General features: G+C 35.7%; 1 protein-coding gene across 1 annotated transcript in view; it reads right to left on the reverse strand.

Annotated features, from left to right (window-relative positions):
* The window catches only part of GABRG3 (gamma-aminobutyric acid type A receptor subunit gamma3), a 289,850-nt gene that overhangs the window by 265,420 nt on the left and 6,919 nt on the right, over positions 1–17,511 (reverse strand). Inside the window, exon 3 of the mRNA XM_041422112.1 lies at positions 7,961–8,028. Within this exon, the coding sequence (XP_041278046.1) occupies positions 7,961–8,028 (68 nt within the window). The remainder of the gene's footprint in view (positions 1–7,960; positions 8,029–17,511) is intronic.

Raw genomic sequence — 17,511 nt, forward strand, 5'->3', positions numbered from 1 at the left:
CTGTATTCAGCTCTTTCTTCCTAACTACAAGCACATTTATAATCCTGCTGGAATTGCTCTATGGATGCCCTGACATCTAGGTCTACATTCCCATAAAGTTATACCATGAAGTCTTATGACAACTTGTCATTAGTACACCTCTAGTACTTACAGAACAAATCAGCAACATCCATTTGCTTCCTGAATAAATCCATAACTGAAAGCACTAAGGAAGACCAAACTCTCAAAACCATAGTTAAATTACATCAATATCATTCAGGAATCCAATAAACAGGTCAACACAAAAGTAATTACTCTTTCATGGAGCAATCATGGAAAGCTCAAAATCTAAAATAAAGTTTATAAAAACACTTGACCACTCAAAAATGAAACTGATTTAGGCCAAGAGATTGCCAATTTACCCTAAAGTAATTCAATACCCTTTACAGCAATTTAGCCATAGTTTTTCTAAGCTAACTTTCCCAAATGTTGGCAAAAAAGAATGTGAAGCTATGTGTCAGAACCCAGGACGTCCCCCTGGTGGTCCTGGATGATCCGAGCCCCAGCCATGGGGGCTTTGAAGCCCTGGCAGGGGGTCAGAGACCCTGGCATGCAGCCAAAGACCCCTGTGGCTTTGAGTTCGACCCATGGAACAAATTATCAACTTTATATGAAGAATTGCAAGTCACAAAAGTTTAAGTAGCATAACAGTAGTTATCACAGGGTGAAAGGTGGAATTTTGAAGAATTTTACTATGAGGGTCTAGGGGCAAGATGGAGGGATTTGGGCATTTTCCTGTTCTTCTCTCTTCTTCTTCCAAGCCTCCATCTTCTTGGTGATGGTGGCACTTTGGGATTGGTTTAGACTAGAAAGTCACTGTCTAACATAGATAATAGGTTTTGGAACATAACTGTAAATATCGAATACGTAGCTTACCGTATAAAAAACAACACCAGCCCCGTGGGCAGGCAGTGTGCCTCAGACTGACCTGCAGAACAGATCTCAGCAGGCCAAACAGAAATTGTTTTAGATAAAAAATAATAAACAACTTGAGAACACAAGCCGAAGACTCCCAATCTCTTCTTCGACAGCTGGGTTGGGGAAAAGAGACTTTTAACATTCCTTGGGGTCAACCTGACCAGAGGGAATCCCGGGAGCTATGTATCACTGAGCAGACAAGAAGGGCAGCTACTGCCTTCTAAAAGAACTTTAAAGCTGAGTACACTACTTCTAAAGCCTAAGGCCTGCAGACCCAAGAAATAGGTTATTGAAGTGGGAAAAATCAAGCTTTTAAAACTGGGATTAAACTTTTAAAGTTTTAAAAACTTTCCAGCTGTAAAAGCTGGAAAGGAGTTTCTTACCACTTTTTGTGTGAAAGCTAATACATTACCTCAAAGAGAAGGTACCTGTTACATATTGTCACCCTGTTTATCTATGGAAAAAACATTCAGCCTAGCTGCTCTTCAAATCTTTTTTAATACCCACTACTGAGCAGAAGAGTTAATTTAATTTTCCTATCTTACTGAAATTAAATTGCTCATTTGTCATACACCTTTTGAGACAACTCTAAGGCTAAGTTCATCCATATTAGAAAATCTGCTTGAATTCTGATAAGACAGAGCAGCAGAACTAAGATCAGTCCATTACCAAAGACTTGTGACAGAATCTATCACTCCTCCAAGAAGTAAACTGGATTTCCTGCCAATGCAGTAAATTATGGCAGTATGCATTTACTGCTGCACATCACAGCACACAAGCTGCATTGCAGAAAAATTAACGTTATTCTAGTTCATCCCAGTGCACTTCAAACAAGAGCAGCCTACGGCCCTTCTTTATCCAAGTCTCTATTTCCCAGCCCGTTTTAGTTACACAAAGTGGAGCTCTAGAAAAGACCAAATGCAGAGGATGATGAGGTGATATGTGAAAAAAAAAATCAATCCATGTTCATTTCCCCAGCCCCAGCTTCTCTTTTCCAGTCAGTTTCACTTCTGATATTATACAAGCCTCTCACAAAGAGTGGTGGAACAGAAGCCACAGATAAATTCCAATTTCATTTTATTACTACCACCTCCCAGAAATATTTTCATAGTGAGGCACTGACTGCCAGAGCTTAACGCAACAAGAACGAGCCTGTATGAGAGGTGATTTTATTCTCTCAGAAAAAAAGTCCCTTCATCATAAAAGTTTTCTATAATGCATACATTTTTTTATTATGAGAAATACAAACTTAGTGACAATATATAAATATGCTCTAGAAACAAGAAGAGTAGATCATAATCTAGAAAAATGTTTAGGTGCATGATTAGTATATTAGTCCTTGTAAACAAACAGACCCACTCAGACTAAAATTTAGTCCAGTACATGACTTTTCTTTTAGGTCACAGAGCAACAAAGAAGCTTGTACGATTTTAGGGGAAAATACAAATAGCCCAAGGCATTCCATTATTTTAGTGATTATTTGAACTCCTCAACTGGAAAACTCACTTCTCAAAAATAACTGAAATCATCTCCCTACACAATTGCTTTATAAATAGGTTAGGTGAGATAGTGAGATAGAGTTAGAAAAGCACACTTCAAGTTAACAATTAACAGGCCATCAGCCTTGTGCTCAAACAGTGACTTGCACTATCTTTGAGAAGATGTTTGTACAGGAAATACTTGGGGATATTTCATAGTGGGCTGAAAATGGGATAAAATCTGGCTATAAAGTAGCTTTGCCACATGATGGAAAGATTCAGCAGGCTATGTTTCTATAATTGCAGCCATAAAGACAAATAGACATATCAAACAAATAGACATAAAGACTGAAAGCATGTAAGAAATTCAGGCTTAATTATAAGCTTTGAGTAGTACTTTAGACAATGCTCCAGATCAAGACTATTCTTTAAGATACCTATAGTGTCCAGTGGAGAAGCAAAACGAGCACGTGGGAACTTTGAAATTGAAGTTCAAAGTCTACCAATACATTAAAGGGTAAAATAGAGTAAAAATGGCTTTGACTTTGAAATTGAAGTTCAAAGAAGTCTACCAATACATTAAAGGGTAAAATAGAGTAAAAATGGCTTTTATTTTTGAACACTTAACTGAAAAAATAGGAAATATAGCACCCATAAAGATATACGGCATAGCCTAGAGAGTGGGCACAATAGAATGAAGTGATGAAGTACATAAAAGAAACACTTTGAATTGCCATTTAAGAATACTTGAGAATGAAGAGATGACCAGCAGGTAACACATTATTATTTTTATGGACAGGTAAGTACAGTTCATAAAATTGCTTCTCACACTCTCTTTAACATTCTTTCTGTACAGCTGTGTTAAAATGAGACTCCAGTTGCAAAAACCACACAGGTGTAAAATTCTTCCTTCACTAGCAATTTGTGCTGCAATCTCAGAATCTTGGAGCTACTCGGTTAACCCTGTATGTGTGAATGCACAAATACACAGGCTTTGATGCCACTGAAGTTTAATAGTCTATTTAATCTCAGCATGTTTACCTTTCTGCCTCACAAAACTACTTCTAGGGGATTTTTTCCCCCACTATTTATGTCTAGTTCCCAATTTGATTATTGGTCTCTTTCCCTCTTCTGTTCTTTTACAGACAAGCCAGCATTGCTTATCTGTAGAAAACCAGGCTACAGTAAGCCATGTTAAGACTATGGTTTACAAGGCAATCTATAAACCTTTACAGCTATTGACAAGAACTGGAGGGTTGACAAAAAATGGATTATGGGTTTTAATGCAAAAACATATGCTTCCTGGACACCATTTTCAATAGAAAATACTAAAGAAAAAAAAAGGCAGATATATAAAAACTGCGTGATATGGAATTCATACATCTGGTTTATAATATAAAGCATGAGGAAAAAAATTGCAAATGAATTCTAAAATTTAAAAAACTAATTAAAAGAACTCATTTAGAGGACCATTAAGATTTCCTAATACAGTGGAAGAGCATTCATTATAATTACAGATATAACAAAGATTTGCAATAAGAAAAGACAATTAAAATCTTGCATCCTACAATACAACCTCTCTAATCTCTCAACGTCTCTAATGACATTGCACCTTGAAGTGGCAAATTGCAGATTTCTTTAACTTACTTTACTAGATGATGAAAACCAAGACAAAGAAATATAATGTGCACACAGGAACATATAATTTGGCTCACAGAATGCATTTGTCATTTACTTTTGAATAAACCTGTTTTTGTATCCTTTAAAGGAGTCTAAGCTCACATCCTATTATGTTCTTGATAAAGGACAGGCATCAAGATATTTATACATAGGATGGCTTTCACTTATTAAAAACACCTAAAATTTTTGAATGGGCATTTTAAATTCAAAATACTCATAATATCAACAGTATCTCCCATTTCATAACATCATGTCATAACTCAAAATGCTGAAATTACTTATTTGAAGTTATTGCCCTTCACAACCACTTCCTAGTATCACTCAGTTCATTATTCAGTCTGTTTTTCCTTGTCTATTATTACACAATAGCTATTTCTTCATACCAGGTTTTTTAAACCGTGACCCAAAGAAATCTTGCATGTCACAGACAAAGGAAGAGTCACCCCTGTCTATTAAGAAACCAAGTTCCCATTTTCTTCATAAAGATATTATAATGATGAGTCTCTAATAGAACACCAACCACATTACTGTTTCACTCTTTCTGGAAATCTTGAGGTTTAAAATAGACATATTGAAAGAATCTAGAAAATGAGACACTGATGAGACTTCTAGGGCAAGTGGCAGCAACTCTCTGCAGAAAGTCTGGAATGCAGGGTTAGCCGTGTAGTCCTGTGGATTATGCTGTCTTTGCCACAGAACACTATCTCTCCTTTGACTTGAAGCCTTTTTGACGGCTAACATGTCTTCCCCATGTGGTAGTTACAGCCTCAGTCTAAAAAGTTTCATTCTTCCTTGTATTCACATGCAATTCATCTGAGAATAACTTTGCTACAAGTAGGTGTCTGACAGCAACTGTCTTTTACCTGACTGTTAAAGAAACAGATATTAATATTCATACTCAAGTCTAAGCATAATTGCAGCAGTTAGTGACATCTGAAAAGCTTTGCTCTACAAAATCAGCTTGAACATTCAGCTGAACACCCATTGAAAAAATATCTTAAAGAAAATTATTTCCTAGGTTTCACCCACTAGATGAAAATTACTGATGAAAACTGATCAGAAAATATACACGCAGAGTTTGATTTCTAGAGAAGCTCCACATGATTTTCCCTCAGAAGTGCTGCAGACTAAGAAAAAAGTAATTGAGCCAAGGTCTAAGTTCGGAAGTACACAGCAGGAAAGTCTGCCCTGTACGTGTTGATGATCTCACCCTTGAAATAGAAGAGATGGAAATCAAAGTAATCATCGCTCTTTTTGCTAAATGAACCACCACCTTACTGAGTTGCCTGGACAGAACAGCTCAACTTTTAATAATAATATAGGGAAGAAAAGTTAGAAGTTCTTGTCCTGGTGAGAAAAAGAGCATAGGTGGGTTCTATCAAGAATCCCTCTTTTTTTTTTTTTTTTCCTCTTGAAATGAGATTTGCATGCACATTCCTCTCCCTCTGAAATGTCGGTTATATGATAGATACCAGGCTGAAGACTTCCTTTCTTCCTCTTCCTCTAACACAGGTAATTTCTAGTTTCTATTTCTGTTCAGCTTTTTGTGTACCCATGCTTCAGTGGTTCACAGTCTACATGAAAAACTGCTTACTTAAAAGTAAATAAATTACTATTTTTAATTCCAAAAAGTGTTCGATCTTTTTCTTCCAGTAGACCAAATGATGGCTACTGAATACTGCAGCCAAACAGTTGAAATAACACAAATTGTGTTATTGTGTAAAAAGAAGCTTCTCAATCAGTTCTGCCAACGCAGAGACAAGCCATCACACAGCACAGTGGATGGCAATTTTGTGAGGACTTGCCATCTTCGCTGTAAATTTGAGACTGCAAGATCACTACTGTTCTCTTATGTATGTTTGGACAAATGCCAAAGTAACAGAGCAGAAATTGAGCTTCTGGACAAAGGTTTGTTACATTTGAGTGCCTAATGTTAATTTCCTATATTGGTAATTAGTTTTGAGAACAGAAATGAAGTTCAAAAGTACTAAGGTATTTCACATTCAGTTTCAGTGGGATGTACTGTCCACAACAAGCACATCTGAAATAATTTCTATTCAAAAGTTTCATTTCATTTGGTTCCATTTCTATTCAAATGTTTAAATATAACTTTATGCAGCCTTGGGTCCTTAAACCTCAGATACCTAAATTTTCTATTTCATTATTTTACTTATTCTGCCCTTACACATTGTACATATTTTTTCTTCAGCTGAAAGCAAGAAATATCTCAATGTCATACACTCATTAACTATCCTAATGAGACCATTTATTATAATAAAATATGCATTTTTAAAACTGATATTTTGGTGCATTTATCTATTTTGGGTATGTTAAACTCAAAGGGTATCTCAAACTCAAAGTTAATGCATAAGTAAGACTGTGCTACAATCATCCAAAACCCACTGATTTCTTCTATTACGAATTTTTACTTTCTACCTAAAGTGGTTTTGATGAAATGCTTTCTTATTATTCCACATACTTTTCCAGTACCCCAAAATTCTACTTACAAACAAATTCAGAGAGACAAAGAGCAAAAACACATTGTCCCCATTGCTTTTGAACAGAATGCCCATTCCTAGAATAAATGCAAGCCAGAGGACCTTCCAATAAATTGTTCTCCACAGAAGTCATTATGGTAGGCCATCAGGGAAGGGCAAAATAATTAGCTATTTATTAGTTCAAGAATGGAGCAGCTACTCCCATTGCTTGACATTCAGTACTTCACATGAAATAGCAATCAACACATTTCACAGTTGGTGAATATGACACCAATTTGTCCACAGCACATAATTTGTTTCTGTGTTTACTTGGCAGATTTTCAACTGCGAGGGTGCATAGGAGTCTCTGACCCCCTTATTTTTGATATGCTGCAATGATTTGCCTTCTTTCATATTTATAGGCAAAGCCAAAGAATAAAGCTGAACAGACACCTTTTAAATTCAGGAGCTTTTCTTCCAAAGATACAAAAGATACATGCAATGCATTCATTAGATTCTTATAGGAACATTGTACACAGCAGCCTTTGAATGCCATTGTGGAAAAGAGACATTTCTTTGAAGAGGTTATTTTAAAATTTTTAAGCACAGTAAGATATTAACAGGTCCTCCATTTCCAAGTTGTATTAAAAAAAAAAATCAACCTAATTTAAGAAGGGGAATAATATGATTAATCCAAACTCAAAAGTTACACAAGCAGCCACAGCTACCCATAACCCCATAGCTACACAAACATTCAGCTTTCTTTCTAAATCTGAATATGTAGCTGCAGCACTGAGGAAAGACTTAGAGTTCAGACTGTAACAAGGGACCAACCATAGGTTTATTATTGCCACACTATCACACTCTTTCAGTTTCTCCTGCCTTTACACATGCAGTACATCTACATATAACTTCTTCAAAATTATACTTTTACATTCAAGATTTTTGGTAACTCAGTGAAAGAAAAACAAACACTGAAGAGATTATGGATTACAAATAAATATGCTGTTATTATATGATGACTTTCATTAACTCCACATTATTAAGCTCTGTATATTTGATTGCATCTTGAAACAACATCTCAAGAGTTTTTTTTGAAAATGACTTCACTTCATACTTTTTTTGTCCTAAGATGGCTATTTTACCACTGAAGACCTACCAGCATTTTTCAACAGACAACACAGAACGTAATATTGCTTACAGATTTGTTCTCTTGATGAGACACAAAAACCAGAATTATAGCTGAAGACAGGAGTAAATCAGAATCAAAACAACTTAACACTGGGGTACTTAGTGTCTTTTTCAGAAGTTAGTGTTGATGCCAAGATCAGCAATCCAGATAAATATCTTTCTAAGTAAGTCACTTACCATATTTATTGATGATACAGGACCAATGCTGTTAACATAAATGTCAACATCAATAACTGTCGGTTTTACTGTGGAGGAAAAAAAAAATATATTATTTTGCAGACAACGTAAATAATAATTTTAAATACTTTTTTCCCCCCAATAATCATAAGTTATTTCTTTCCAGGTACAACTACTGAGAAATATGGATAACGTATTTTTAGGAAAACATGGTTCTATTACTCCTACCCAACAAAAAAAACTGCCATAAATTAAAACCTGTACCACTTCATCATCACAATTCCAATTTGTCAGCAACAATGTGTTAAAGAAACTTTCAGTACTAGGCACGGTATCTCAAAGTAAAGCTCAAACCTAAGATGCTTGACATGAAAGTAGAAATAATGCAGCATATTATTTTTTCCCTTTGCCTCAACATTCAGGTCCACTAGCCTGTTTTTCCAGATTTCTTCATCTCATCAGCCCTGAAATCATCTTAACTTACAGCAAAATCTCTATGAGATCTGATTAGCTAAACCTAAGCAACTCTTCTTTCAATTCAGACTCATTCCCTTCAGTCCACACTGCCTTTGCACTCTTTCATTCAAAGGCTTTTGAATTTGATTTGGTTTAGTCGATGCACATTTCCCATAAGATCTTCCATGTTTTCAGACTTTGAGGACTTCATAAGCCAAAACAAGCTCTGTATTCCTTTCTTTTGCTCAGGCCATTAGGATTTCTCTTTCTTTCAGCATCTTTGGTGCCAGTGTAGCTGCTGGATGTAACAGCTCTTACTGGTAACATAATCTAACTCCAAAATAATGCCACTCTTACACCGGAAGACACATGAATTTTTTTACTTATACTGCCATTCTTCCAGCCCCACACGGTATACATTAAACTCTAAATTAAAATTAGTGGTTTACTTTCTCCAGTTAGCTGACTCAAAACTAAGTATGAAGAATAAATGGTGTTTTAACCTGCATAGCGAGAACTGATGCAAACAATAGTAAGCAGACAGCTTCTGTTGGACATCTTTCTATCCCACAGAAGCACCTTCTCGTCCACATTGTTTTCAAAAATCTCCAGAGAGTATTCAAACCAATGAAGTTTGGGAACTATGTTGGACTTAGACTTTTTTCACTAACCCCCAAGCCTCCTACAATGAGGAAATGCAGACAGATCAGCCATGCAAAACTCAGAAAGCTTTCCTCTGGGAAGCTACTGAGCAGAGAAGTGAGGAACAGTTAAATACCAAGGTCCTGGTGTAAGCCTATCTCTGGTAACAATCAGTCAATTGGTCTAGAGCTATCTGGCACAAAGCTGTAGATAGCAGGAATCTTCACATTAGAAGATGAATATTTTTTGCCTGCATCCCCCAAATTTCAGACTATCAAAGAAGTGTCAAGTAGTTTTAAAGTACTTGAAAATTTAGATAGTTATGAAAAAAGAATTTGCATGCTGGCTTGTCCTGTAAGAATTTGGTATGTACATGTCATTAGGAAGGCTATATCCCCTGTTGCAAAAAAACAGACATTAAACTGAGTAAAAAGAGTGGTTAAAGATGATAACCATTTTCTCTAATTCATTAAATCACACATTTCTTTACTGCGTATGGTCAGAACATCCAGGATTATTTAAGGTCATGGTTTCAAACTGTCTGAAGTACTGGCTGATGAACTCAGATCTCCCTTTCAGCAAAAGAAAATGTGAATTCAGCTGAACGAGCTCAGCTGATTAAAGCAATTCTAATTGTACTCAGCTAATAACTAAAGAGGAGTCTAGCAGCTTCTGGTAATGAGTTCCCTCAAAATGCAGTAATAAATGTCATTACACAGGAATTGGTAATAGCAAGAAACTACAGTGACTTCTTCCACCAGAACAGCATTCATGGAATAAAGAGCTCTAAGCTTTATAGGGTTTATGCATGTGTCTACCTGGAAGTTCAAGGCTAAGGAGTTCTGGTGAACATTAATGGCACAAGACTTAAGGATGCAAATTGGCATGCAACTGAACCTTGGCAGGATCAGGAACAAAATTCAGGACCAGAACACAGTGCTTGAAATCTGTTTTTTTAATCTGTTTAATCATTGCAGTTAAGTATATAAATAGAATATGAGGTGATAATTTCTCCTGAATGTGCTGAATTCTCTTGAATTCTCTTATGGTGCAAAAAAAAAAAAAAAAAAAAAAAAAAAAACCTAAGCACAGCATATTAATGCTAAAGAGAATTTTATCTTATAGTAAAGGTCTAACCTTGAAACAGAAGACTAAACAACAGTCACTTCTATCAGATATTTGCAGTGAAATTCAAATTGAAAATAAATAATAAAAAAATACAAGTAAGCTATTATACTTGTTCAAATTTTTTAAAAAATTGCAAGTTTCTTTGAATTCTTTTATTTTCCTAGGCAAAGGTAAGAAATACAACTGTAATTTGGTTATATGATAAATGTGTGTTCAAGTTTTAAAAGAAAAGACAGAAGAGCACAGTTCTTGTTGCATGTGGTCTTTCATGGATATAAACACACACAAACAAAGGTTTATCACGTATAAATTTTGTATTCATTACCATAAATTTTTATTTCAAAATACCAACCAAAATGAAGCAAGGTTTTAAGACTATTTCCTCTAAAATGCATTATGATAAAGGAAATAAATGAGTCTTAAAGTTATCATGTCTTATTAGAAAGAACTCACCCTACAATGCTCTTGAAAATAAACCGAGTTTCATAGAAATATGCAATAGCTGCACTATCAGGAAGGCTGGACCAGATGATCCACTGTGTTCCCTTCCAACTATTCTGTGATTCTGCAATTTCAATGCCTGCTCAGTTTTTCTGTGTATTGCATTCATTTGTGAACGCTCACTTCATGAAGGAATTCAAGCCACACATGGAGTTGTTAAGCTACAGATGGAGTTTTTTTTCTTGTACTAGGAGACTGCTCACAGTGTTGTTGACAGAACAATTACAGTGTTAATAACTCACTAAAAGCTGACAATAAGATTAAGTATGGATACTCAGCTACAGTACTGTTTTGTTATTGGCCTAAACCCAAAATAGTTCTAAAGAGCTGTCAGAAACTTAGAAAAAATACTGACAGAACCATGTGTACACCACATGCAAGAGAGCAATTAAAGGTTGTCAACAAATGTATCAGTGTTCTCTAAGTTCTCTGAAATACTATTTAGTATATGGCAGTAACTTTCCCTAAAAGACAGTGTAAGCACATCTGAGTAACTGCAGTGTTACACTGCTACTCAGGGCCACCTAAGGTAACCTAGCTGCTTATCACAGTCATTTAATCTTCAAACATGCTGGTTTTAATTGAGATGGGCATTTATAAAGCCAATCAAAATGTTTTTAAACAAAACTAAGGTACTCTGATCCAAATGCCCTGGCTTTGAGACAGACCGTGTTTATATTCCAGTCAGCTCTGTAACTATCACATGACAAAAACGATGCCAACAAGTAGTGCCTACAAACTTAAAAAAACCTGACAGTTCAAAACACACCTAGGACAACTACAGGATTCTTCTAGTCCTGCATTGTGGATTTGCACTGGTGAAAAAAACCAGAACCTGAGCTTGAATCTCAATAAAACCCATAAAGACATTACTGTTGGACGTATGTGAATTGATCATGTGTATAAAAAAACTCAACAGATGAATACGGAGAATTTTAAAAGACTCCTGAGTAAATCAAAAGAGGGAATGTTATACAATTTCATGTCATGTAGGGGAAAAAATCTGCAAAAATTTCCTGTCATTTTCTTATACTTATTTACTACTCTGAATTATCCTGTCCTTTTAATTAATCTCTTAATTTTTGATATATCTCCACTATTCAGAATGGATGCTTATTTCATGAATGAAACCACTTCTCTTCCTACAGAAAGCTTCCTCCACATTTGAAGTCTGTCCAAATAGCACTAATGTTCCTGCATAAATCATAAATATTTATGTGTATTTTAAAAATTTTAATATTAAGAAATATTTTTACAAGCTCAATTAAATGGAGTATGTCTTACTGAGTTGTCATCTTTTTCTTTTTTTTTTTTTGAGAGTTAGCCTTTCATACATTGTTCAAACAACATCCAGGTTTAATCTGGTTTTATCCAACACAGCAGTGGTAAAAAATGTTGTAGACCAATACACATTTATAGAAGCAAAACAACTAGAACCAGATTTTTAGAAGGCACATAACTACATAAAAATCACATCTTGAACAGTATGATCTCTGTTCAAGAACTACAGGGCCACTTGAGTTCTGCCCAAATTTCACAAGACTTCTGAACGCAAATGACTAACAAGATTGGCTCTGCACTAATGAGATTTTTTTTTTAAAATTGCTCTATAATGATATTTTACATTCTCTCATTACCACATAAATTGCTATTTTTAAATTAGGACAAAGCTGTAACAAATCACTACACAGTTATTGGTAACTGCAATAGTAGTGATTATAGTGTTAATTTTTACTTTGCATTAGTGATCATGACTATTCAAATTTTCCTCCATTACTTCATAGTCAACACCTATTTGCCTAGCTGCTCCTATAAAACTAACTACTATGCTAACAAGTCATTTCTCAAGACTAAGTACTGTCGGCTAACACATCTCCATTTTACAACAAATCACCACATTTGAAGAAAAACCTGGTAACAGGAAGTGTTAAGCCACCATCACTGGAGGTATCTAAAAGATGAGCGGATGTGGCACTTGAGGACATGGTCTAGCGTTGGATTTGGCAGTGTTAGGCTAAGGGTTGGACTCACACAAGAATCTTTTCCAACCTAAATTATTCAATGATTCTTTTCTACAATGCTACGAATCTATCAGTGAGGAAAATTAAAAACCCTCATTCTTCCTGCTTGGAAGAGAACGGGCTTGAAAACAGATGTCAAAGTCCTCCACTTGCTACAGACACAGAAACTGACAGAAATGACATCTGTATGTTTTAGGTTCAAACTACCAAAACGGAACTGCAAATGAAAAAGAAGAAAGAAAGCTTGGATTAAAGCAATACCAGGATGAGAACACAGTCCTCTGAAAACAGTATTTTTTTACATGCTAGGTTTGGTTGTCATTTTGTCCAGGAGTGTGAATGACAGTGTGCACATAAATGGACTCCCTCAATTAACTACAAATCACTTTTATTCTTCATTTCCCACCATAACTATCGATCAACCTTCAGCACTTTCATTCTTCATTTACCATTCCCTAATGCACAAGCTGTAATTTTTCAAGTATTATGTTGTGGAATGAAAACTGTAGATCTTAATGGTTAGGCTTGTTTTTCAATCAATCCCTACAGTTTTAATTTTTGTTTTACTTATATTCATCAGAGAGGAGAGTTCCTGTGTGATATCATAAGACTGAAAAATAATAGAATTTGTTCCTGCAAAGTAAAACCAGCTAGCAACCAGGGTCTGGATGAACAATAACAGCCATGAGAAAACTATACAGATGTAAATATAAGCAAGAATATTTAAAATAATAGGTGCAGAACATAATATGTCCCTGTTTAAAGATGACAGAACAACTAGCTCGTGCCATGACCTCATAATGGCAACTAACACTGAACATCCTTGCAGTTTACAAATACTTCTAAGAAACCTCCTTAATGACAGCATAGTCTGTCTGGGTAATCAGAGAGAGAAGGGATATGAAGAAAAGAATTTTCCCGTGTTAAACCTTTCCATGACTCTTACCTAACTTTGAACTCATAGCATCCAGAAAGTTTGTATGCTATACTCCTATTATCCCCTCGGATTAAAAAATATTATAGTGAAGCTACAGAAAAGAAGAGAGAATAAGAACTAGCATCTTCTACATTTAGCTTTGTGTGTGACAGTTAAGACTAAGAGTTAGGCAAACATCAACTGTCAACCAAACTTTCCCACCTACAATGCTATTCAAGAAAAATATGAATGTGTATGCATCAAGCCAGTTCAGCAAATAGTCACTGTTAGGAAATAAAACACAAAATAAAAGTTATCTGTGTAAATTAATTATTTACATTCACAAAGATAAGGTTGTATTTTAAGGGAGCTTGCTGTTTAGTAATTGGATAAAACACAAAAGCAGTACTTTTTTTTCAACCTCACAGATTACACACAAGACTTAAGTATTGCAAAGATACAAGTGGCTTCTTAGAAACAAGAGAAAGAAGCATTTTATACAGGCAAAGAACTACATTACCAGGGGTAAATTATTGGCAGTAAATTATGAGGTAAATTCAAAAAAACATTGTTTGAATACTAAAATATTTCTATATATTGAAGTACAGTAAGCTTAAAATTAAAGTGTTGCTTTCCAGCATTTGATTTAAATCAGGTGATCTTAAAAAAAGAAAATTAAACTGGGCTTCTTTGGAGAGTTTTAAGCAGAAACATTGAGTTGTAGGGCTCCAGGCTCAACGCACTGGAATAATATTTCTCTACTTATTCTTTCAGTATGGCACATTAAAATTTTACCTGAGAAAAGGATGAATAAAAAGTAGGATGTTTCCCTTGAGGGTTGAAAAGCTGTGAACCAAAGCAGGTCAGAAAGCCAAGGTAAAAATTTCACTGTACTCAGTCCATGGTTAAGCAATTAGAAAAGCAGAATTCAGGCATGAAGAAAGCTCACTGTGAAGATCCAGTCTTAATCAGAGTTGCTCCCATGCAGGATTTTGCAAGAGTCTATGTTTAATGCACTGGACCAGTGTCAAACCAAGACTATTTGTTTATGTAATGTTTCACAACTCAAACATATATCACAAAAACCTGAAATGGGTATTTTGGAGTGTTCATAGAGTAGTTTACCCTTAATTTTCTAACCTTACTATTAGTAGTCTAGAAATGTTCATGGCCAACACTGCAAAAGAAAGCATCAGTTCCTGAAAATGATAGAGAATTAGAACTGCAGAATCAGAAGAAATCCCTTCTACCATCCCACCTAGAACAGAGATCTTTCATCTTCATTGAACAGCAACCCCTTCCTCAGGAATATTCCTCTTTCTGAGGATTTCTAGTTAGATGGCAAATTAGAACAAAAGTCTCTGAAAGGAAGACAATCCACATTAACCCCACCAAAAAAGAAGAAAAATGGAATTATCAGCAAGAACAATGAAAGCATTTCTGAATTCTTTTGTTAGGACTTTTTTCATTCAGCTATCAGTATATTCAGCCCTGTTTCCTATCAGGTCTTAGCTACAGCACTCTGTGTCCTCAACAACAGGTTATTCAAGTTTATTCTTCCATATAAATCTAAATTAGACTAAACTCTACCATCTTCTGCACTGCCCAGTACTACAGACGCTGGATGCAGGACTAAGGCTTTCCCCTCCTGAGTGCTGCCATAATACAAACAGAATTTACCCCATATCTCCTTCCCATGTGCTCTACCTTTACACAGAAGTTGGCTGTCCAGGTACAACTACCTATGATCAATCCTGAAGCAATGAATGTCTCTCTCACTACTTCATGTTATAAGATGCCTGACACTGTCTTGTAGGTCAGAAAAGACTTTGAGCAGAAAGTAGTAATTTGACCTTGCATGACACTTCACAGCTTCCTCTGCACTATGATCTGGAAAATATTTTGATCTGTCAGGCAATATGCAGCCCTCTGTCACCACATATGGGGAAACCTAGCTGGAGCTAATTTAAAGAGCATCAGGTGTGGCAATCAGCAGCTAGCAAAAATAACTTGACAGCCTCTGTGGCAATCGCCTGTGGTGCACTTTGGGGTTCATTTCTGTGCAACATGGTAGGAAAGCAGGTCAGACAGGAGAAAGATTGTGATACTGCTTCAGAACTCAAGATTTTCAATAGGACTGCGCCTGGAAAAGGACATATTCTTTTAAAACCAACAGAGTGTTTCCTCTCAACCAACAGATTTGCTCCTTGCACACACTGAGAAACTGGTTAAATTAGTTGCAAAGGAAACTTTTAACTGCTTTAAAAGAGGACTGCTGTTAATGCTCCCAAACAGCACAGTAAAGCACATCAAAGCTTAGTCTTCTGTGTTTGCTGATTCAAATGAGCCCATCTATTTGTACCAGCTACGCTTGTACAAACCTACTCAGGGTAGTGAGAACTGCACAGCAGTATCTGAGACTGCTCTCATCTTCAGAAATATGGCTAATGATAAAATATATAAGTATAAAGATACTGAAGGAGTAAAGAAAACCAGCATGACTCTCAAGACAGCTAGAACTGGTGGGGTCAGGATATTTCATGTTCCAAAGTGAATTTATTTTGGCTTATAAATACAAAATAAATACAGATGACTGCCAGAGCCTGCAAGGATCAAAATTTTAGAGGATCCAAGAGGAAACCACAGGAAGGAAGGAAGGAAGGAAGGAAGGAAGGAAGGAAGGAAGGATTGGTAATGCAGACCGGTGACGCTTTCTTCAACATATGCAATTCAGAGGCCCCCTTAGTGTAATGATACGTCTGAGAAGCAGAGGATGCAAACACGCAATACAAATTTCCTTACGACTCTCCCGTTCAAAATCTAATCTAGGGTGAGACTTTTTCCCTCCCACTACTAATGGCATATTTCAGAAAGCTCTCACATACTAACTTTTTGATGGGTAACTTTCACAATGAAAGAAAAAGACAGCATATTAGTTTCCACATATAAGCTCATTCGGGGAACGTGACTGGAAAACTTTCCACTTTGTGACAAATTTTCTGTTTAAGGCAAATTATGTTCCATATGAAGTTAAGCTTGAAACCATGTATGGTTCTGAAGGTAGCTTTTCTTTTCCATAACTTTGTTGTGGTCTAAGCCATCCACTAAGGAAGGTGAGAGGGAAAATTTCATTAAAGTAAACTGACTTTGAAAGAAACTGTGTTTTGCTCCATTATTGGGTTTTCTTTTGTTTTTGTTTGTTTGTTTGTGTGGTGGGGTTTTTATTGTAATTTAAATTTTAGACCTCTCAATCAAAGAAAAAAAAGATCAGTTACAAAAATCTGATTTATTACTAGAATCTAAATGAAACTGAGATTTTTTTTTTAGCTGTAATTATCATAATTATGTTCTGTGTCCTGTTGGTTTGCCTAATATTTCTGTTTCATTTTATTAATAAAGAGGAAGTAAAATTTCAGGGCCAGAAAAATGGTCCTACTAAATTTCAGGATTTATATCAATGTGACATGGGAGGAAAAAAGCACACTTGCAGGGTAGCAAGTCTTACTGCACATAGAAAATGATGCATATCCATTAAACAGGTCTTCACTTCAAAGCACTTTGAAACAAAACACAGAATACCTGCATGGGGAAGAGATGTTAAGACCTTCATAGTTGTGAATTGGCTTAGTTTTTTTCTAGGACTGGTGCCTTTAATACCATGCAAAAGACCTGAGTATCTCAGATCTATAATTGTAACTGGTAAAAAAATAGGTGAAAAGATGCTTTACATCATAAACACTTTTCTTTTTCATCTAATGAGTACACTGTTATTAGCTGTTCAGTATAAGGTGCTTTCTTTCTTTTATTTTTCCCAATTCAAAAAGGCATGTATTTTTTGTGGTATAATAGAAACTTTCCAGATACCACCAGTAAAATAAAAACCCTCA

The sequence above is a fragment of the Onychostruthus taczanowskii genome, unplaced genomic scaffold (assembly GCF_017590055.1).
Source record: "Onychostruthus taczanowskii isolate IOZ18803 unplaced genomic scaffold, ASM1759005v1 scaffold71, whole genome shotgun sequence".
NCBI lineage: Eukaryota > Metazoa > Chordata > Aves > Passeriformes > Passeridae > Onychostruthus > Onychostruthus taczanowskii.